Below are 24576 nucleotides of genomic sequence, written 5' to 3' on the forward strand. Positions count from 1 at the left end.
TGCTAGCATGTGTGCGTGTGTGCGCGCGTGTGCATGCGTGTGCGTGCGTGTGAGACTGTGCGAGAAAGGGAAAAACACTGAGCAAAATAAGCCTATGCACCCGCCGCTTGAGGGGAATTTTAAAGCAAGCCCTGCCTTCTCCTCATGATACTCTCCGGTCTTTAAGACTTTTGGCTCGGTGTTCGATCAACACAACAACCTCACCTTAACAACAATGACTCTGGTAACCTTGGCCATCCATTAGCCTGTCTAAGAACAAAAAGCTTTTTCCATAGGGAGCCATTAGACGAATATAGCTCTGAAAAGGGAAGTATCCAATACACCAGATGGGCTGCGCTTTGTTCCAGCTCCAGGGCTGGACAGCAGTCCCGCAGACCGTTATTGAGAGGGAGAAATTAGGCTAAATCGGTGCAACACATGGAAAATGTTCAGGTTCGATGCAAAGGAGTCGATCCAAGAAAGCCAAACTGCAGGTGGACACTGATTATTGCCCAAAGCGTGACAGATATCTGCACGCTCAATGTGTTCAACATACTTTTACCCAAGCTGTTATCATATTTAATTCATTTGAAGTGTGGGATTTCCTCAGGTAAAACATTACTAACCCTCAAGAAGACATTGGTTTCTTTACATTTTTTATAGGTAATTTGAAAGTTGGAGATGAGTCCCAGTTGGTGCCTCTTATGTATTACCATTACATTGAAATCACAGCGTTAGGCATCCCATTTTCTGAAAAATAAATAGCTGGCAATCTTCCTCATTTAACAACACTCCCTGTAGCTCTGACTTTTTTTTATTTTATTTCCAGGCATTCTTAAACTCTGTCTGAATGATTTCCTAATTCAGGTAGCTGGAAATGACATATAACCCTTCTCTTTTTGTACAACAAAATACTAATGTTCTTTTGTATAAAAATATAAAATATTGGAATGAAACATCAATATATACCAATATAACTAATAATAAATATTTTAAAGTGCTCGTATTATGCTCATTTTCAGCTGCATAATTGTATTTAGAGGTTGTACCAGAATAGGTTTACATGGTTTAATTTTCAAAAAACACCATATATTTGTTGTACTGCACATTGCTGCAGCTCCTCTTTTCACCCTGTGTGTTGAGCTCTCTGTTTTAGCTACAGAGTGAGACATCTCACTTCTGTTCCTATCTTTGTTGGGAGTCGCACATGCGCAGTAGCTAGGTAAGGACTACTAGCCAGTCAGAAGCAGAGTATGAGGGCGTGCCACGCTAGCAGCTAGGTGAGCATTATGTGTGTTACAAAGTGACGCATGTTTGTCTCTGAAGTAAAGGCTGGACTACAACAGAGCTGTTTGGAGCAGTTTGTGAACAGTGTTTTCTGTTGGAGATGGTAAGTCCCTTTGGGGTGGACTTTGGGCTTTTTCACTTTGTAAACCTATAACATGCACAAAAAGATATATAACACAATAAAGGAAGCCAAAAAGCATAATATGAGCACTTTCATTTTGATTCACAAAGTGAGCCAGAAGAAAAAAAAAAAGAGGCACAAATGGAGAAAGGCATTCATTTAAAAATGTATTTAACGATTCTGGAAATGACCAAAATAATGACGTTGATTAAAAAATGATATTTCATTGCTGGGAAGATGACCTTCTTATAAAACTGGGCTGTCTAAGCAGTAGAAAGACGCAAATACTTTTTAAAACATTTGAGGCGAGAAGTAGGCAATACAGTAACAAAATCTTGGTTTATATTTGATCACCACTGCTAGTTTTACAGTTTAATCTGAGTTTGAGAAAGAGAGGGGCAGCTCTCTCTCTCTCTCTCTCTCTCTCTCTCTCTCTCTCTCTCTCTCGCCTCTATACTCTTCCGTGTCCTTATGCAGAAGTACAATCTGTAGTTCCAGCAGCCCTGGAGCCAGCCGAAAAGCTGGCGGATTTGAGCTGGGAGATGAGCTTGGAGATCTGGGCGCTGGCAATACGGAGGGAAGTTTACCATCGTTCGTTCACACATACTACCCACATTGTTATGATAGAAAGCTTGTTGAAAATCGGCAAAGTATCCCTTTAAATTTCCCTGAGATCAGAGGGTCTTTACTTTCAGAAAGACCTGATGTTTACCTCCATTACTCAAATGTAATGGTAATACAGGAGAGGCACAAACTGGGGCTAACTGACCTGTAATGAATCCACCATTACGATGCACCCACCTGCAAGTCCTCCTGCATGAACAAGCTCCCAAACTGCAGGGAACAAGTCACTTCCCAACACTGTGCTACAATTTTAAAGCAAGCTGCCTTCCACATTAGCATTTCACCACCACCGATGCCAGAAAATGTAATCACGTGTTGAGAAAAGCCCATATACATATATTCATCAGAGTGTCTGCTTTTCAATAAAGAACACTGAGCCCTCCGTGCAAGTGGGTCTGGAAGACCTTAAATGACAGGAACGAGAGGGATTAAAACAATGCAACTCATTTGTCATTGTCATGGTTTTTGTCCTGTCCGGATGACGGAGATACAGTAATTTCACACAAAAAAGGTGTCAGACAGCTCTCAGCTTGAGCCCCGAGTTGTGAATTTACATCTATTATGTATACGGTGAGCCGGGCTGAGCTCGGTAGGCAGCAGTCCTGACTATCAGTTAGGGCTGAGGAAGTGTCAACGGTCTCTTCCCGGCGTCCCATACGGTTTCCCGTGAATAACGTTACAGCTGTACCTCCTGGCAGACAACAGCACAGTGTGTGTGTCTGTACTGTATGTGTGTATTCTACACAGTGTGTGTGTGTGTGTGCACCACTATATCCATGTGTGTCAGTGTCACAGTCTGTCTGTGTGTGTTTCACTGTCCGTCTCACAAAGCCGCACCCTGGGACCGTGTGTGTGTGTGTGTGTGTGTGTGTGTGTGTGTGTGTGTGTGTCGGTGCGTGTCAGTGTTTCTGTCTCACTGGGGGGTGGGGGGGGGGTAACACCTTGTTAACGTGACAGACACAGTGAAACAGTCACCGAGGGAATGAGCCGCCGTTGTCTACTTTGCTCGATAACTTGACAGATACAACAAGGAGCAGCGATTCGGTTTGTTGAGTCGCTCTCGAGTTCAGTTCCCAACGCACCTTTTCTTTGATGGGTGCCTGGCACAACTGGAGCGGGGCTTTTATAAATGGCGTAAATGCTATTAGTTCTGTTAAGACTTGATCACAAGTTAGAAGTGGCACAAACTGTGGTGGGAAAGGCAGTCGCTATTTGTCGAGGGACCAAAGGCAAGGCACACACAGCTATGGCTTGGTTACACTTTTCTTTTCAATGCGACCTTTGTCATCCGATCATGCCAGGACGCACTTACTGTCAAGTCTTCGTCTACATCCACCACGTTCCACTTCCGGGATTGCTCCGTTTCCGCTGGAAATTCCGCCAGTGGTCCGCGACTTAAAAGTCCAATATGTAATACTGACAGCTACAGTTTAAAATAGCCACTGCACTCCAAATAAAAAATACTGGACAGAGTCGTCTCCCCCGCCCCCCTCCTACCCAGACTCGAAGTTCATGGAGGTTGCCAGGTTGAGAACACAGCATCAATGTTGCTAGACGCTAGTCTCACATAGCCAGACATTACTCCACAGTGCAGCGAAGCAGCTAACGGTAGATGCTGGCTATGTTGACAGTCATAAAAGCCCGTGCTCACGGGGAGCTCTGTACCTGACTGACAACCACCCTATCTCCGCTTAAAATTACGGCAACAACCGCTAAAACATCATCACCTCGCCGTCCTCTCTACCCGACTGACAGCCACACTTTCTTGGCTTAAAATCCCAGCAACAAACGCTAAAAACACCACTACCTCGCCGTCCTCTCTACCCGACTGACAGACACACGGCTAAACCTCTCTACCTCGGCTCTAAAATTATGGAAACAACTAAAAACAGCGCAAATTTACGGTCCTCTCTACCCGATTTCCAGCCACCCATTTTTGGCTAAAAATTACTCACCGTTTGTCAGCTACGGGCGCTGAACAGGCTACACGTTGTAAACAGCCGTGGCCCGCTTGCCTGATCCTCCGGTAACGTTAGCAGTTTATGGCGTGACCAGTCGGGATCCCTTCAATGGCTGTGTCTCAATTCTTTTGCGAGTAAATAACTCAAGCGACGTTATCCTATAAAATTCAATGCGAGTACACAAAGGTTGAAATGACATAAAATGCCCGTCGCTAGCAGCCTTGATAAATTAGCCTGAAGCTAATGCTTACCTGTTCAGGAGGAAATTAGCCAACTCGGCGTCCTTTTGGGCTCGAAGCTGTCTCCATCTTTCAAATACATCTCCAATATTAACCCTTTGTTACGTCTCTGGTCGCGCAACTGTTAGAAACATGCCGCGTTTTTTTTTTTTTTTTAGGTCGGTTAGAATCTATCTCCGTTGATCCCGTTGTTGGTTTGCTGCCTCCATGGCTGTACTACAGCTGTAGTGCGCTGGGTTCGTGTTTTTTTTTTACAGCTATATCTGGCGACCCGTCCTAGCTGTCCGAACGGGCAGGTGATAACACACAGGCCAAAACCCAAACAGACATTCTGTCACAGAACGGAAATTTCAATGGAGAAAATCCTGGCTTTAGCATTGTTGTTAGAAAACATAGTAGTTCAGCTTAGCATGTTATCTTAACCCTTGTGTTGTCTACCTTGAAAAAAAACACATTTTTTTCTATGTTTTTGACGCCTTTTTCGTTTGTTTTTGCTTTTCCCAACGTTTTAAATTGTAAAATTTTTCTTCTACACATTTCAGCGCTTATTTCTACGTCCCATATTTTCTGATATAAAACAAAAATTGAAAACGGGTCAATTTGACTCGAAGTCAACACAAGGGTTAATATCTGATGACATATTGTGATCCATTTTTGGATTTAATACAGTAAATATATTACATATTACACCTTTAAAACCGTGATCTGATCGGAACTGCGCGTTTTGCGATCCGTTGCACCCATAGCAAGTGGAGTACAGCCATACGGGGAGTTGAGCAATCTGTCTTGATGTGATGACTGCTCTGGTCCTGGTAAACAGAGGACCGAGATAGTATAAAGTGTACCTGGTAGACGTTGTAGGCGTTGGCAGCTCTGCCCTGCAGGAACACAGAGGGGATCCACACGTTGATGAGAGCGCGATGAGCCCTGAGTGACACAAACAACAAACTGTGCTCACTGCCGACGTCATTATCAAAATCATCATCATTACCATTATCACAGCAACATCAACAGTGTCTCAGCGCTACGCTTGGACAGCTATAGCAAACTACAGCTCACTCTGGTAAAACGCCCCAAAATCTAATTTGGTTGGATCTGAGAGTGGAACGCATGAATGAATGTATGAAATCAAACAGTGTTGAGAAAGAATAACTAAGAGATTCAATTATGCTGGGAGAAAGAGATATCTTACATGGTTGAGAAAATGTAGCTTTTCCAAGATACAAAAACAAGAGGAACCCAAGAGCTAAGAGTGAACTTACATAAAAAAAGAGTGAAGGTTGGAGGATAGGTGAAAGAGGGGGCGAGAGTAATGCATGAAAAGTGAAAGAGAAATAATCTTACGTCTCAAAATCCGACAGGCTGGGGTCATCTGACGTCTGGCTTAAATCACCTGGAACCTGGGAAAGTAAAAAGAGTGGGGGATTGATAACAAGTAAGAGAGACGTACACTACAATACAGTACAAACTCATACACAAATATATATGCACACATAGTGTAACACAGTGTCCAATAGGCAAGTGATTCCCAATCAGGGGGCACTTTGGAAGTTGCTAGGTGGGGCGTGGAAAGTGTGTGCGTGCGAGCCCATCAAGCCTGTGATTTGTTTCACTCTTTTGATGCTTCCAGGTCCCTCGAGGAACTACGTGACCAGGCCCAGATGTTGGCCTTCTGGATGTGTGTGTGTGTGTGTGTGTGTGTGTGTGTGTGTGTGTGTGTGTGTGTGTGTGTGTGTGTGTGTGTGTGTGTGTGTGTGTGTGTGTGTGTGTGTGTGTGTGTCCCTGTTTTTCCTCCATCTCTCTCGTCCAAAGCTGGCCTGTCAAGCTTCTCAGCTCTCCCAGAGAGACTATCCAAACCTGGGCTAAAACACTATCACCACAGCCCCCTTTCAGTGGGGTCTCCAGCCTCCAGGCTTTGATCAAACCCTCCAAGAGTGTAACACACCGACAGAAATGCACGCACAAACCATGAAATAAAGGGACTGAGAAGAAAAGAGAGAGAGAGAGAGAGAGAGAGAGAGAGAGAGAGAGAGAGAGAGAGAGAGAGAGAGAGAGAGAGAGAGAGAGAGAGAGAGAGAGAGAGAGAGAGAGAGAGAGAGAGAGAGAGAGAGAGAGAGAGAGAGAGAGGGTGAGGTGTAGAGGCAGAGAGAAAGTGGCCGGGGGTTTGGTCATCTTGCAGCAGTTATTGGAAGCTGGAAGCACGCAGCAATCAGGAGCCAGAGATGGACACACAAAACACACACACACACACACACACACACACACACACACACACACACACACACACACACACACACACACACACACACACACACAGAGAGTGAGTGGTCCAGCAGAGCAGGGCTGAAGCTGGAGGATAAGAGGTCCTATCTTCAGCCTGGGGCTCCCATCACTGCTGCTGTATCAACCCACACTGTGGACAGATTGTGTGTGAGTGAGTGCTTGTTTGTGTGTCAACACTGCTTTGAGCTCTGCTGAGCGTGACCAGATGTTGGCCTTCTGTGTGTGTGTGTGTGTGTGTGTTTTGTTGTTCTTGTCGAGGACCACTTTGAAAGTGCTGCGAAAAAGTAGTTTGAACTACCCTTTGGATAGTTAGTGAAGCAGTGATGAGCGCCGGCACCTAAAAGAGCACCACCTACAGAGAATCAAACTCCATCAACTAAAAAAGTGGAAGGATGTGAGCGCACACACACACACACTTTGATGGACATGAGTATCTCTGGGAATTGCAGCGCAGAAGAACCATGGAAAAATTAAAACCGAGAAAAAATAAACACAAATATGAGCAGAGGACCACGGCAAAAACAAACAGGGGGAAGTGGAAGATGAAAATCAAACAAAATCCCTAGGAGGAGAGTCTAGAAAATGGCAGGGTGACAGAGCCAGGAGCCAGGAGCCAGGAGAAAAAAAAGAGAGAGAAATCAGATGAGAGGGGACATAATTGTGCAAGGGTGTTTTAGTGTGTGTGTGTCCAGTCACTCACCGGGCCTCTCAGGTCAATGAGTTCCTGTCTCATTTGGACAATGAGGTGGTCTTTGGCTATGAGGGAACGGTACAGGCGCTCATTAAACTCTATCAACTCACCGTGCATCTCGGCCACCTGCAGCACACACACACACACGCACACACGCACACACACACACGCACACACACACACACACACACACACACACACACACACACACACACACACACACACACACACACACACACACACACACACACACACACACACACACGGGGACAAAAAACACAAAAAAGGGCACTTAAATTAATCATGCTGTAGAGCATCGTTACATAAAACACAATTAAGTACAAAATGGACAATAGAAAATCATGTAAACAAGTGAAGTATAGCGTGTCCAAAATACAGTTCTCAGCTTCCGTTTAACACACAAAAGGCCGAAGCACTCCAGGTGATCAATGTAATGACGTAGTTAATATTGACAGCAGGACAGATTCTGGGAAACAGTCAAACCCCTGACAAGGATGTGAGGGAGAGAGGGGTGAGATACACAGAGAGAAACAGACAAAGAGAGAGAGAGAGAGAGAGAGAGAGAGAGAGAGAGAGAGCGAGAGAGAGAGAGGGGGTGAAACTAGTTCATATCTGAAACAGTCAGACTCCTGCCAGCCTGCTAATCAATTGTCATCAGCTCTAACTAACCTTGACGTGGTGTTATTCACATCTGTGTGTGCTCATGGGAATATGGCCAAGAAATTCAATTCTGTGTGTGTGTGTGTGTGTGTGTGTGTGTGTGTGTGTGTGTGTGTGTGTGTGTGTGTGTGCGCGCGCGCTCTCGTTCCGAGGCCTGTCTGCCTAACCAGGCTGGACAGTGTGGACAGGAGACTGACAGCTGTGACACACATTGTGCTGTGTGTGGAGGACACCTGCCGTCACAGCCGCTTCAGCAGAGCGCCGTCTGCGGCTGACAGGTGAGCCGAGCCGCTGCGCCACTGCTCCAACACCGACCTTTATACATGAACTTATTCACATCCCATTTAAGAGCCCACACACTGCAATAAAGGAGGAGGAGAGGCTCCTTATGTAATAATAATAATAATAATAATAACAACAACAGTGATGACGATCGCAATAAACTTGATTTATCAAACACTTGAATGCTTCGGGTTGATGCCAGTATATATCCATTTCATAATATGACAATACCACATTGTAGAAAGTGTCAAGCTTTAGAACAGAATATGCAGTACGGTGTATTTCAAATTAAGGCAACAATGAGAGCGATTAATTTAACATCAGTATGTTTTTTTTTTTTTTTTTAAACAACTAATAAACTACTTATTCAACTCTGCGACAGTTTAGCTTTAACTGATAGGTAGTGTGAATATGCCTGTGATGAGCAACAAGAATCAATGAGATGGAAGCCAGGAGCGGTGCTAACATTATATATAGGTGACCATTAGCAGACAGAGCAACACTCGCGTGGATGTCAGTTGGGCTTCTTTTTTTTGTCTTTGCTGGCTCTATGAGGAACACAGTTCTATATATATTTTTTTTTTTATCATTTTATTTATTTAGGCTGGAAGACACATGAACCTCTCCAGGAGCCCGACTGTTCCAATCGACAGTAAGACCCACAGGTGGTGATGCTGCTGCATAATGTCAGGACAACACGTTTAATGATTAATGAAACCACGAAATTTTGTATTTTGCAGTGGTTTTGAAGTATAGTTTCAAGCATTCAGTTGCCACGGCAACCCTATTTCTAAAAATACAGAAAGCAAGGATTACAGCACATGTGTTCCTCTGGAGCAGACTGCCTCTGGGCCAAGTTATAACAAATATGTCTCCTCCTGCAACCTAACATTTGAATGCCCTCCATTGGGCCTAAGACTTAAAAAAAAAAAAGTAAACTCAAATGTGCTACACTAAAATGAGTCTATTCATGAGTGTTCTAAAAGATGATATTGAATTTACCTAGCTTTGCTCCTAAGGCAAGGTATTCAGTATAACGGGGGCCCTGATGGCAAAAGATCCGATTTAGCCTTCATCCTCAAATGCAGTGTTCATCACCACACAGCGAGGCCACACTCTGAACCAGGAGGTCTGCTATGTGTCATGTATGACTTTCACACGCCATTACTAACTTCAGTGGAGATGCATGTTGCTTGTATAGTCTCTTCAGATAGCACCCTTTCAAACATTTGTGAACCATGTTAAATGTTAATGTCTATATTTAACCACACTGTAATTGAACGTAAAAGGTTTTAGACAGGCAAAGGTGTTCACTGCATAAAAGGTTAGTATTTGTATTAGCAGAAGCCAAAAAACACAGAGAGGACAGAGAGAGAATGTTAAATACGTTGGACAAAACAAAACACACAGTTAAACTTAACTGCGTTCAACGTGAGTAACACTATAAAGACATCACCCAATGTTGTGCATCAAATATAGTGTTCAAACCCATCTCACAAAATCAGACTAATCACGCCACAAATAACAACAACCACCATATTCAACATAATAACACGAGTAAACGGGGGTCTGCTGTAATGAATTCTCTCGCTCATCAAAACAACAGCTGCTATAGTGAAAGAAGGTTGTTGCTTCGATTTACGCATCTGTCTTTGCTTCTTCATGTTACTGTCGAACTGCAGCTCAGACGTTATGAAGTAAATAATGATGTGTGTGTCCTCCGGCAGGCTGTTAAATCTCTCCACTGTCAAACACAACCTGAGCTCTGCAGGCACTAAGTATAAATTCAATGAGCTGCAACAAGTCTGGGGTGTCGGAGTTTGTGAAGTCTGAGTTTTGGAAGGCCTTCAATCCCTTGCAGCGGATTTCAGCGATAATCATTTGAACACTTTTTTTATTTTTTCCCAGGAGCAGTGTGTAGGATTTGGCATCAAGCAGTGAGGTGAACTGAATTCCGCTACCCCAGCCCGGTCTCATGGAAGTTCGTGTAAATGTGACGTTATTTGAATCTATTGATACGTGTTCACGGAGAGTTTTTGTCGTTTTTTTACGTGGTGGACAACACGAAAATGTGAACTAATGTATTTCAATGGGAAGCATATTTCGTGGCCACAGCACGAAATTGTAGGGAGTAATATAAAAAGCCGAAAATCCGCGTAGGGAGGTTGGTAGGGGTGGTGGATGGGTCAAACAACACAGGACTTTCACCCGGGAGAGCGGGGATCGCGTCCCGTTTGCGGGGCTTTGTTTCGCGGGGATGGCGTCCCTGCGTGTGGCGTTTTGTCCCGCGTGTTACTGTGGCGCGTCTCCCGGCGTTTAAGGCGCCCTTTTCCCCGGCGTTTAAGGCGCCCTTTCCCCGTAAGTTTTTTCCTAAACCCAACCTCCGCCATCCCGTTATTGTAGGGCGTCCCCAGCGTGCCGCCTTGCGGGCCGTCTCGCGGGCGCCTCCCGGCTTATGGAGCGTCCTTTTCGGCCGCCTCCCCGCGGGTCCCCAGCGGGCCGCCAGCGGGCCGCCTCGCGTGCGCCTCCCGGCTTATGGAGCGACCTTTTCGGCCGCCTCCCGGCGTCCTTTCCCCGATTGAATAATGTGACATTTACACGTAAAAAATAACGTGACAGTTACACGTAAAAAACGAGAAAAACGAGCGTGTAGTCGAACCTACGGTGTGGCTTTCCGGTAACATAAAACCCCTCGAGGCCGTCTCTAGAGCGCTACTGTAGAAACATGGCGGGCTCCGTGGAAGAGGACCCGCTCCCTACTAGGGGTGGGAATCACCAGAGGCCTCACGATACCATATGATCACGATACTTATCTCACGATACACTATTATTGCGATTTCAAAGATGTTGCAATATTCTGCGATATATTGCAATTTATTACCTTTTTTCCCCCCAACTTCAAATTTTTCCCAATTTCAAAATGATGTCCCCGAAAGAAAACTTTGTCAACATCTGTTTTATCTAAAAAGATACATTTCTCGGTTTGTTCATCTCACTTCACTTTTATTGCTGCAAAATGGGATTGCCAAGCAGACAAACTGACCAACACATATATAATAAAAGATCGATACTCGGCGTCTGTGTATCGATACAGTATTGCCACGGAAAATATTGCGATACTATGCCGTATCGATTTTTTTCCCCCCACCCCTACTCCCTACCGTATGCAGATATGAAGGGATCATTCTAAGCGGACGAAAAGATAAGACTCACAGTTTCAGGTGACTATACACTCGTGAAAACATAATTATGAATAGTGATGCACCAATGTGAAAATTGTGGCCGATACCGACAACCGATATTAATATTGCTGTTATGGCCGATGCCGATATTTACCGATGTCGATATCTCTGTATAGAAAACTAATTTTTATGATAATCAAATAAAGAACTATTTTCCAAAACGCTTTTTTTTTTTTACTTTTGTGATTTATTTTCCGAAATGACCGATATTGGGCACCTTTACCTGTGTGCAAAATACGATCGTCATCAGATTTATACACACCTGCATGTGGCCCAGAGGCTCTTTGATGACGCCCGTTAATATCACGCACTCACAAAAAAAGAAGAAAATACAGGCATAGGGAAGGTTTCTCTGCAGATACAGACACTGACAAGTGATGATTTAGGGGGGGGGATCACTTTGAATTAGTCTTTACGTTGTTTCTAAAAGGAAATCCTACACGTTATACCTTCAACGTTTCTATTCGTATCCTGACGTTTGGTTCAAAAACTGACAAAGGCTTCAAAGTCGAGTCCATGCCCCTGGGTCCACCAGGCACATGTCACGTCCTGTCGTTTTTCAACTCAGGGAACAGGAAGTCCACCCTCAAAACACTCAACGCCATTCATCACCTCTTATTATTTAGCAAACAGGACATTATAAAAGAGGGAATTCATTTCAAGCGTGAAGAAACCCAATTAATTCTCAGGGAGAGGGAGCTAATCAGTTCGTCATTCTCTTGCTGTGCACTTGTGCGTGTCTCTGCACGTACAGCATAGCATGCCTATGTGCATGCATATGTGTGCTGTGTAAATGGGTATTTGACAGTGTGCATGCTAAATCTACACACCCAACAGTGGTCCATATTAAGCAGTGGCTGTGTGGCTACGTGCTAGCGTTGCCAATTAGTTTAAACAAGTTAATCTCCTTGACGGTTGTTAATGCAGGGTCATTAAGATGCACGGCCAGGTTGTGGTGTTCATTCACTCAAGCACGGACCTTACAAGCAATGGGCATTACGCAGTTCCATTATCCAAGTCACTAGCTAACCTTTCTCTTGTCAAGGCCACCGGAAGGCTAATTAGTGGCTGCAGAAATCAAAACAGACTAAACTAAATATACGAGGACAAAAAGAGATCAGTGCAGCACAAGGTAGTTATGGAGACTTCAAAGCTGAAGGGCACTGTTAGAAAGAGTTAAGTTTAGAGTTTTGTTTAACTGCACAAAATACAAGAAATAACATGGAAAAACAATTACATAAATGCCAGACTGATCTCAGAAAGTGGCGTATGTATGACACGCCAATTTGTATTTTTAGCGTGTCTATCAATGCCGTTCGGCCGCCATTGACCTACATTACGTGTGAATTGTCGCCGTAGGGAGTAGTATGAAAGGACGTAAGTCCGCGGAGGGAGGTCGGATGGGTAAAACACAGGTCTTTCACCCAGGAGAGCCGGGATCGCGTCCCGCGTGTGGCGTTTTCCCCCAATGTTTCTTTCCTAAACCCAAGCGTTTGTTTTCCTAAGCGTGAGACGGTCACCATCGTGTTTTTGTCATTTTTTTTGTGTTACTAAAGCCTTTCCCAATGTTTTTTTCCTAAACTCAACCTTTTTTTTGACGTTGTTCTCGCGATAGTACGGCACGTTCTCGCGATAGTACGGCACGTTCTCGAGATAGTACGGCACGTTCTCGCGATAGTACGGCACGTGGTGGGTATGTTTACATCCGATGTATACAGCGTAGACATACACGCGGATAGCTCAAAATGCGTACAGATAACACGCCATTTGGCTTTAGGAAAGTGGCGTGTAAGTTTATGCAAAGTCATGATGCCATGTTGTAAATGGAGTCCAAAGTACATGGCATAGATACAAAAACATAGGCTAGGGAGATATTAATTCTTACAGGACTATGGTGCATTGTAGGATGTGTGGGCGTGTGCATGCATGATAATCCAGCATGTGTGTCTACTTGTACTGATTTATATCTCCTGACACTCACAACTTGAACAGGAACGTAGGTAGTCTTGAATGTGATGGACTGGCTTACAATATCCTTCAAGCCAGTGCAGTTTTAAGTTGAAAAGCTTTCAGTGGAACCACAAAAACATCACAATAAACCTGACGGCTCAACAAGTCAGCGAAGTCGAAGCCTGACAGGACTGGTGTTTGTCTGCTTTAGGCTACAGCTGATCTGAAGCCTTGAAGCCATGGCTATGTGGCTACCGCAGGGAGCACCCCAAGCCCTCCTACGATCAAAGATCAGGACCGAAAGTGACCAAAGTGTGTTGAAATGTTCTGCCTGGGGAGCTGGGACAAGCAAACATCAGCATCAATGTTACAATTCTCTATAACTGAAGAAGAAATGTATTTCCCAGTTTTCCCAGGTTGGTGCTGAAAATAGTAGGAAATGACCAGTTTATGCAGCTAGTAACTTAAAAGGAACACGCCGACTTATTGGGACTTTAGCTTATTCACAGTAACCCCCAGAGTTAGACAAGTCCATACATACCCTTCTCATCTCCGTGCGTGCTGTAACGCCCAGAGCACCTTCGCCTACCGTATACATACTGGGAACTATATTCTCAGAAAGGCGAAGGTGCTCTGGGCTTCTCAGGTGCTGCAAGCATATCACTCCGCCCAAGTAGCAGAAGTAGCAGTGCTTCACCTTTCTGAAATATAGTTCCCAGTTTATATACGGTTAGAAGATGGCTGTGTCTCATGTGACCTTGTTATTTGTACACGCTGTGACTATACAAATCACAACATGTAAACAGGAACATTTTGGCGTTATTTTGTCACTTATTCGGGAGCAGTAGGCTAGTTGGAACCAGTTAGGTTAAGTGCTAGGCTAAGCTAATGCTGGGGGCGTCAGACAGCGTTACAGCACGCACGGAGATGAGAAGGGTATGTATGGATTGTCTAACTCTGGGGGTTACAGTGAATAAGCTAAAGTCCCAATAAGTCGGCGTGTTCCTTTAACAGTTAAATTATTCGGAAACACAATGTTCCTGTCATAGTTTTACCATGGAAACTGGAAAATTGAAGCACATAACTGTAATCCATTAATATAAAACATGAATGTATGGACGGTTTAAATCTACACTGTAAAATGTTATATCACTAGTATTGCTATGGAGGAATGATTTGATACGTTGTCTGTATCCTTGTCTGTATCTCGTGCACAGCTACGCATACAGTGTGCATGCAGACTGTCGATGTGATACACATTCCTGCTGCCTGTTTAAGGCTGTTCTTCCACTGAATGAGGCTGTGGCAGTTTTGTGAAAAGAAATGTAGAGACGTGGCAGGAAAGGCAGCAAAGAAGAAGACTCCTGGCTAACAAAGATGGATGTAAACAATGCAGGTTTTTGTATGTTTACTGGTAAACTCAACAGGCTACATTTAATTAGCCTTAGCCTAAGTTGAATGAGTTCTTCTGCTGGATATTTGGATACTTTCCATTCAATTAAATTTTGTTATGTAGGTATAAACAAGACAAAAATTGGATGTAGATGAAAAATGATATTGCTAATACCGTCAGTCGCATACATTTTCTTGAATATGTTGACTTTGTAATGAAATAAGGCAAAGTAACATTCTTATTTACTTGGCTGAATACGATGAATTTGGCCTATAGTTCCTTTCATGGTTTTTCATGGCTTAAGCCATTTCTCTTCCTTAATTTTATTTTCTATGGAACTGATATAATTTGTTCTGTTCACAGTGTACCTAGTTTGACTAAGTGAGAGAGTTTGAGAGCTCAAAGTAAAGGAAATATAATTCAGTGATATGACCGCAATATGATTAATAATGACAAAATGTATTACATATTGTATGCTCTGCAGTAAACATTGTCATCTATGTTGGTTATGCTCTATGCAACAAAGACAAATTTGTATCATTTATATCAGTCAACACTGCAAAGTGAAACTGTGCATCTTAAAAAGCAAATCAAGTTTGTTGTATCACAAACGCTAAAGAGTCTGTGAGGACCAACAGAACAAATCACATATTGTGGAGAAGAAAAAAAAAAAACATTCACCCCCACAGCTTCAGCGCCTACTTTTAAAAGAATCATTCATGTTTTATATATGGTTGCAAAAACAAATTTGTACCTGATATGACTGAAAATGGGACCGCAGCAGAGCAGCGATGCAGATTGTTGTTTGCTATCAGACACATTAGTCTGGCCTGCAGGGTTGGTTTAGTATGATGTAACTGTCGGCACTGCAGGAGTCATCACAGCTAACTGCCACCCAAGTGATGCTGACCGCACGCTCTCTCACATAAACCCTCTCTATCACGCTCTTAAAAAACACACACAATCTCCTCCTTCACACACAGCGCATTATCCTCCTCCTCCTCTGCGCTGCACCTCGGCCATCTTTACAGAATCTCTTTGTGCCTCTCTCCTCTCCCTCGGTGTGTGATCTGAACTGAGTTGCGCCAAGCTGAGCTGAGCTGAGCTGGCCTGAATAAAAAAAAAGGCTAAGAGAGCTAAGAAAGCACGAGATGAGCGGAGAAATTAGTCAGAGGGAGAAAAGAAGAGCAAGAGCAGCAGTGGTGGTATAGTTGACCCGAAACCTAATCACCTTAATTAGACGGGACACACAGGATGAATGGGGCGGAGCAAAAGGAGGCAGAGGAGGGAGAGAATATGAAAACACGCCAATGTTCAGACAGACAGACAGACAAGCGGGACAAGAAAAAAGGACAGGGGTGAGCTGATAGGGTCACATACGGTACAGCGGCAATATTTACTTGCACAGTAAAGCCTCTTAGCAGCAGAAGCAGTCAAGTGGTGATTTTGACTCAATGCGAGTACATATGAAAACACAGAACATCCCAGATACATAACTGACCAACTAACATCTCAGGTTTTCAGACCCTTTTTATTCATGACAGAAGGGAGGCCCAGCCGCAGGCTATCAAAGGTTCATTTTAACATCTTAAACTGGGCGAGACCTCAACCAGAATATGGCCAATGCTGGGTTACTCTGTAAGTCTAAATGCAGCTTGTGTCTCTATCTGCGTTTCTGACTCACTTCCGCACAGCTGCTCCAGGAAGAGACATGGCTGAGAGGGGACGAAAAAGAGGGTGAGAAAGGACCAATATAGACATCACAAGCTGTGCTGTCCACTCTGAACTGAGGTGGGGGAAAAAAACAGTACAAAGAGAGATGTGTAAAGAAGTGTGAGCACATGAGAGCGGCAGATGGACCAATAGAAAAGACAGAAATGGTTTATAAAAAAAAAATAAAAAAAAGAGGCTAAATCTGGCCCGTGGTACAGACGCAGCTCTTTGTCGCTGCTGCATCACACAGCGAGCTCCGTGAGCACTCGGATCACACATTTTTGGGTTGTGTAGTATTATTACTTTGAAACGTCGCAGTGATGACAATGTTAAAGTACAGTCTGTCAGCTTTAATTCAGGGGTGTTTTCATCACAACCGGATGAACACTGAGACAACTAAAGCCCCCCTCTTTTTTAATGCATGTTCTCCTGGTCTACGTGTGCCAGAAATATTTGGACAGATTAAGATTAGGGTTACATTCTAAAAGTCACTTTCACTATCAAGAGCCTGCATTTTAATATACACTGACAGGACTTTGCCAGTATGAAGATAAAGGAGGATTAAATGCTGGTAGCTATGGATAATAAAGTATGTTTTCACTTATTTGTGCATGAACCTGTACTTCCATGATGTTAAAATTTCTACGGTATGCTTTTTGAACAGCGCTTGTCCCATCATAGCTTAGCAACCAATGTGCATGGGGCTGTAGCAACAGCAATACTCTAACTTTACTTTAATACAGCAATACAGTATTAAAAGGAGGTGTCTTTTTGTAGCCTTTCCAAAACCAAAAACACAAGAGCCAACAGATTAAAAAGTGTGTTTATCTGCTCTAAGGTAAGCTTCAGTCGTTAGCATCTCGGGCTAACCAGTTTACCCACTTAAGTTAGTACCTAAGCATTACGAGGAGCCCATACTTACCTAACTATTTTAGTTTGTGCAGTTACAGATTATGTTTAAAAAATAATAATATTTTTGCCACCGTGTGTGCTGGTCCTGGACGCTAATAGGGTTTAGGCTAACGGTAGCAACTCTGCCCTGCTCTTTGTTGGATTTGGGGATGTTTACGCTCCAGCAACTCCAGCCAACACTACCCTATTCTTGTAATATTAAAAATGAAAATACTGTTTAAAAATACAAACTGAACAAATACGTAAACCAAGCAGCCAGACAGAGCTATGTTAAAAGGAAATAAATAAATCAATAAGCTCCCCTAAGCTACCCTGCAACGCAAGAACAATGCTTTCTCTTTATATAGCGATACATGTTACCAGCTTTGCCTAAATGTTTTAGTATGTTGTCATGTGTGTAGCCATCAAGTACAAAGCGAGTCAGCTGAAGACATTAAAAAGTCAGCCAGGGGAAGTGTTCTCAACCAATTTATGGAGCTAATGTTAGCTTAATTAGCTAGCTAACTGGCAGCTGAAAAAATGTAATAGCAAGAGTTGTCAAAATTGAGAGTTGTGGGCTAAAATATAGGCAGGTGCTTTTGTCTACAGTGTATGTCTGAAGTCAAGGACCCATTGTTTCAAAAATTACTAAGAGTTACGAGTGGTAATTCTGCCGCCATTCTCATTGTTAACCGTTTATGTGCGACTGAAGATTGACAGGTGGAGCAAAAGTAACTGAAAGGGGTGGGGCTTAATGAACAGATTACAAGGCCGGCAAAAAAAGTCTGTTAATCAAATTTGACTTGTTTTTAGTTTCACTAGTAACATGCATGATGCCAGCAGTGGTTTCCCCACTGAGCTGAATACTGAAAGTAGCAGAGATGAGCTTTAACATACATGCACATCTTCAAGCTACATAGCAGGAACATTAAGCTTTAATGTGGGCAAAATGATTTTACTGCGCTGTGGGTCTTTAATGATTCATCCAGACAGGAATTAAATGCCCACAAATCGGAACTGAAACACTAAAATCATTATCGCATTGTATAATTGTATCCAAATGTGTGCTACTTTAGCCAACCTGAACATAGAAATCCTTAAATGCATACATACCTACAATAATTCAAGTAAAAGCAAATGTAAGAAGTCCTAGAGAGGATTTTGTACTCAGATCATGTATGAACACTTCAAAGTAGATTCACCTGCATTATTCTGAGAAGAATAGCATGCATTATGCAGTATTTTGGCTTTTCAAGGGTCACATTCACTTGCATTACACAGCAAAGACAGCAGGCATTATACTGGCATATCTGTTCATATTTTCCAGGTTTTTACTGCAACTCCTCTCTGAACACGGTGGCTTGTAATTGTTGCTCTTGTTCATGTTGTTTATGGTTAATTAATGAGCTTGTGGATCAAAGGGAGAATCCCTGATCCCACTGGAAATTTGGACCCAAATCTCTTCTCTATCCTCCAAAAGTACTCTCCCTCTACTTATCAATACAACACAGCAGATATAAAAAAAAAAATACACCATGGGAAAACAAAACCACAACAAAAATCTGCTGTAATTGTAACTGCTTTGTCACAAGACTCCTAATGTAGTAGAGTTTGTTTATTGCATGTGAGTCTGCTGAACAATTTGGGTTAGGATGATCCAGCCTTTGAGCTACAGACGAGTTAGTACTACTGTATGATGTAATGAGGCCTCAATTTGAGGCACAAGGATCTGCCTTCTAAATCTAAATCTTGAGTAAGAGTGTACTGCTCCATAGCAATAACGGACCACAACACACTGCCTCTGCATAGGTTTGATAGGGGTATTTTACAACAGCTGGGTACCGAATTTGATACTTTTTAGGCACCGAACGAATTGACACTAAAGTATCGGGTATCGAAAAATGCCTCGTCATTCAATACCCAATTTCAATAACTAAGGAGTAAATATCATCAGCGTCACTGAGCCAATAAGCACGCTGCATAGCCTGACAAGCCAGACCCACATCAAGATGTTGGGTCTGGGAACTCACCACTGACAGGGCTCAATCCGAGGGGCGGGATAAACGGCTGTCTTTCAAATTCCCTCTGCACGCAATAGGATAGCGCTACAACCACGCAGAGCAACGAAGAAGGTAGCGAGTTGAGAAACTTTTGCCGTATCCGGTCGGCGAAACTCCGAACACATCTTCCTTTTTTTTTGGCTGTTCCCAGCAGCAGCGGCAGCCATAAGCCCGCCCACCGACTCTATACACGATGTGATTGGCCTGACTAGAGTTTGGTTTTTCCAGCTCGCAAGTCAACGGAGAGTGCCTAGACCCCCCTGGCTGCCAATAAAATGTGCTGCCCCTAGGGTGCGTCTAGATTTCTAGGCTACATGCAGCATGCTTCTACCGAGAAATAATAATGTTTGTGATTGGCTGTCTAACGTTACACGTCGTAGAGGCAGGCAGGAAACAGAGACGGGGGCTCCCGTAGTAGGAGCTGAAAAATAAATGAAAATATTTGTGCCGTAATGTGTAATGTTGTACTTTTTGTTTTGTTTAAAAAAATTGGTCTAGAAAAAAGTCTAATTTAGGAACCGGTATCGAAGTCACGGTATTGGTATCTGTACCGGTTTCGAATATTTTTGGACGATACCCAGCCCTACTGCTGAGATTTCTGGCTAACAGATTCCATAAAAAATGTGCCTGTACTACAGTTACCTGTATCTTAAGGCCGGTTACACACTGGCTGTGTGGCGTGAGCGTGGCGTTTCTGTTGCGTGTCAGCTGCATGGATTTTTCTGTCTTTACACACCAGAAACGTGTCTGACGCGGCACTGCTGCTGCTAGTGTAGCACCTGGAAATACTCCTTTTGAAAGTATTTTAGTTTGTTTATACATAATACATAATTTAATCTGTGTTCTGGTTAGTAATGCCTTGAGACCTGTAGTTGGATTATACGTTATGCATTTCTTCACCTCGCCAGTAGGTGGCTACATGAGTAGTGATTTGTTGTTACAAGACACAGCAAGAAACCATAGAAGAAGACATATGTTCAGGTTGTAGTCGAGGCCCGAAGAAAGGAACACGGTGTGTGTGCGCGCGCGGTGATACTCTTGAACTTGCTGTTTTGTGATAAATTTTGCTGCAAAGGAATAAAACTGAACTTTTATACACTACTAGCACGGCCGCTGTCTGAGTGGTGTAACACTAGCATTGTCTGGACACATGTATGTTTCCCACTGATAAAATGAAATACCATGTTAAACATAAATATATAGTGATTTGATTACAGCAAAGACAACGTCTGCAGTATTGACTGCAAAATAGGCTACAGAATATTTCGTTTCGTATTAGAAAATCGATTTTACATTTATATCTGCATTTATATCAAAACCTAGAGACTTTCAAACATCAACATGTCATTTATTAATATGTGTTCGTGTCTAAACGACATATAAACATGTTTTCCTATTCCGGTTCTATTTCTAGCAGGCACGCGTTTTCGGCGTGGCTCGAGCCGCGCCGAAAACGCAGACAGTGTGTAAGCTCTAACCTGTAAACATGGGAGCCGAAATATAAAACGGACACGCCACGCAGCTGACACGCTCGTGCGACGCAAAAACCTAAGCCGCTTTTCCGCTGCATGGTCCGGCTTCACTTGACCTGCTCTATTTTGGTTTTCCATTAGCAAAAGTTGTGATTAGTACCTGGTATGTTTTTTTGGTGTCACCTTGGTCGAGGTTCCAGGCGAGCTGAGCCGCTGTAGCAGGTGGAGTTAAAACACTGAGAGAGAGAACCGTCACTGAAGCGACACGGGAAATCCTGCGCAAACCTGAGATTAAATAGCCAAGCTACAGACAATTGGGACCGCAAATTTCTATCTATCCGTAGTGGAAAACGAAAAGAGAAAAGTACTGGTACCAAAGAAGTGAGCCATGTCCAGCAGAGCCGTAACATTCAGTGGAAACATGGCTTTAGAGTCGTTCGATGTGATGGTCATCGACAGATTGATAAAAGTCATACAAAAGTACTTCATGTTTCTTTAAAGCCCCTGAAAGCACAATCGAAGCAGAAAAGGATGTCACCTGACTTAAGTTCGGCACCGCATACGGGACGTGGTTGCAGGTGGTTGTCCTGTAGACGTGTACGTAGTTGTATTAGAGCTGAAGATCTTTGCCCGAACGGGTTCGGTCTTAATTTCTATCATTTTACACGGGCTCGGGCTTGCTCTCCGGGTGGCGCGGTAAATGAGCGGTCAGGTGATGCGTTTCGATTAGCGCGAAAATGGATGCTGAGGAGGTGAAACGGAGGCTGGTCTCTGGCGAATACGTTTCGGTTGCAGCGGCAAAGAAAGCAAAGTCCGAGGCGTGGAAAACTTTTGACCACGTGCATGATGAGAATAATGAGCCAGTAGGTTATGTGACATGCAAAAGATGCGACATTCTGTTAAAGTACGACAGAAAGAAAAGAGCTGTGTGCGTGCGCACATTTGAATAATGTCGGGCTGTAAACGGGTTCGGCCTTTTGAAAAGGCGTCAATCAAAATGTACTCGTCTGGCTCGGGCCGAATTCTGTCGGGCGCAGGTCTTGTCGGGCCTAACTTTTAAGGCCCAATTACAGCTCTAAGTTGTACAGTATATTCATAGTTGCATTCTGTCAGACGTACAGTTTTTTTTGCCAGCTTTTCCTTGAACTTCACTTTGTTTTTTAACTAGCAGCTTAGTTCTTGAAAAGTTCTACAAAAGATTTAAAAAGATTTTTTTTTTTTAAACACAACCCTGACTTTACTCGAGAGGAGTCCTTGAATGTCTCGTTTCGCAACAGCCCGAAATGGCTTCAAAAATTCCAGGTGAGTTTGAAAATGTGAAGTGCCTGAGGAGAGGTAAGCCTTTACCTTCATCTCGGTTTCATCTAAAAACCGCGGCTGAAAAAAAACTCTTCCTCCTCTAGGACTCCACTATTCATTATATCTCAGCAACCCCGACTGTGGCTGCTTTAATTATATTGGAAATGTATTCTGAGCCGTAACAACTGAAAGACACTGACGATAACAATATTGACAACACCCTGACAAATAATAATAACCAAATGCCAAATCCATGCGGTTATCATTTTAGTTTTATAACTGATTAGGAATGTAATTATAAATAAACAGTCACATGCTGGTGAGTGTGAATATTTCTCAGGACAATAAGTTCAGGGAGGTGCTGTACACCTTCAGCCTGACACCAACAGCTTGTGTGCGCTGATAAGAGGATGTGTTACATCACCACCCGCCCACCTTTTCCTTATCACCCGAGCCTCACAGATCAATGTCAGGCAGTCTTGCTGTTTTTTTCAGAAACCTCAGTGGACATGTTAACTGCATTATGTAATTTGTTTTTATTACTCACAAACAATGAAAACCACCACGCAATAAAGCTGAAAATTAAAATGCGTATGCCTTCAATCCCCCCCCCCCCGAGTTGTTAGTAGTTTCACTTGCTTCTCTTTTTGTTTTGCGCTCTCGCTCTCTCTGCATCCGTCAATCTTTTACTCAATGTCTTTATTCCTCATTTCATTGCCTTTCCTTTGATTTCAGACAAGCGCCGGTCTATCGGGATATGTTAAAGTGGCCTCCCACTCCGATAGCTTTTGAAACCCACTTAGATCAGACATCCATGCAGATCCATGTCAGAAATCCCACTCACGCGGACGTGACTTTGCACATCTAGCAAATGCGTGCACGCGTACACGAACACACCTTATATCGCTTTCTCGCGATCGCAGCTGAGAAGTGAAGGAGTGAGAAGCACGGAGAAGTAAGTAAGAAGGCGGCAGTAGAGAGTAGAGAAGGACCTGAGGTCATCAGAGGGTAAAAATAAACACTTCCTCCTCAAGTCACTGCGGCATATCACGCTACGTTTTTTTTTTTTTTTTTTTTTAAATGAACGACAAGAGAAATCCGGTGGGACAGAAAATGTGTGGCCCGAGGGCAGAAAGGAAGACTGGGATCACTGGAGGTGTGAGGAGAGGAGGTCACACTCTGCATTAGCACTACGGCCAATTTACAAATCACCTGATCTACTGTGTGTGTCTTTGGACAGGAGGAGGGGAGCTGCAGAAACCAAAACACAATGGGAGAACATTATAACTCCACAAAGTTGGCCCTGCTGCTAAAATCACAGACGTTGCTTTGAGGCAACAGTGGCGACCACTGAGCCCTACGTCTGGCATAGTTAGCAACGTTTCTAAATCTGTAAGTGGGCAGTTAGCCAATAACGATTCAGAAAATGTCACTTAACAGCTGCTCGGACTGTTGTCCAAGCAGCTGTTTATGCTTAATACATTGGAAAGGATGCATACTATACCACTGATCGTGTTCTGCACCAAACCCACGGAGAATGATCACCTAAGTCTGCAGGTGCCCTCAGCTCTTCAGAGTGTTCTTTGTCTCTTTTGAGCTCATTATTTTGGTCTTCCACACTGGCCAGCTGTTTTCAGCCAAAAAGGTTTGATCAACCAAGTTTACTCTACCCTGCAGCAAGACAAAGTTAGCAACTAGCTGGTGAACATAGTGGAGCATTGAGCAGCTAAAGAGGAGTTGGTGGAGATGTAGCCAGCCCTTCCTCCACAGCACTGCAGAGGAGAGTCTGGCTGGTCCACCCAACATTCCGGGATGGGAGAAAAACATGCTCTGGTTTATTGGCATTTCTTTAAAAGGTCCCAATGACATGGTGCTCTTTCGATGCTTTTATATAGACCTTAGTGGTTCCCTAATACTGTATCTGAAGTTTCTTTCCCGAAATTCAGCCTTTGGAGCAGAATTACAGCCACTAAAGCCAGTCCCACAATGAACTTTCCTTAGGATGTGCCATTTCTGTGTCTGTAGCTTTAAATGCTATTGAGGAGGATAGGGGGCAAGGTGGAGGGTGGGGTGTGGCCTTGACCAACTGCCGCTTTGCTCGTTTGAAAGCCATGATGTCTCTATCATTCGGAAAAAAATTTTTGGGGGGGGCAGCAAAGCAGAGAAAGGGGAGGTAACCTTGAACTTGCAGCCCTCAATAGGGAAGATTCATAAGGAGAAGATTCCAGATCGGCCCATCTGAGCGTTCATTTTCTCAAAGGCAGAGCAGGATACCCAGGGCTCGGTTTACATCTATCGCCATTTCTAGCCACTGGGGGACCATAGGCAGGCTGGGGGAACGCATATTAATGTAAAAAAAAAACGCATAAAGTGAAATTTTCACAATCACAATCGTCTTGGGCAGCGCT

General features: G+C 43.6%; 1 protein-coding gene across 2 annotated transcripts in view; it reads right to left on the reverse strand.

Annotated features, from left to right (window-relative positions):
- Positions 1-24576, reverse strand: part of snx29 (sorting nexin 29) — a 185047-nt gene that overhangs the window by 66377 nt on the left and 94094 nt on the right. For both annotated transcript variants that reach the window (XM_039788209.1, XM_039788208.1), the window contains exons 17-19: positions 7195-7311; positions 5556-5611; positions 5057-5138 (exon numbers count right to left, since the gene is read on the reverse strand). In XM_039788209.1, the coding sequence (XP_039644143.1) occupies positions 5057-5138; positions 5556-5611; positions 7195-7311 (255 nt within the window). The remainder of the gene's footprint in view (positions 1-5056; positions 5139-5555; positions 5612-7194; positions 7312-24576) is intronic.

The sequence above is a fragment of the Perca fluviatilis genome, chromosome 21, assembly GCF_010015445.1.
Source record: "Perca fluviatilis chromosome 21, GENO_Pfluv_1.0, whole genome shotgun sequence".
In the NCBI taxonomy this organism is placed as follows: domain Eukaryota; kingdom Metazoa; phylum Chordata; class Actinopteri; order Perciformes; family Percidae; genus Perca; species Perca fluviatilis.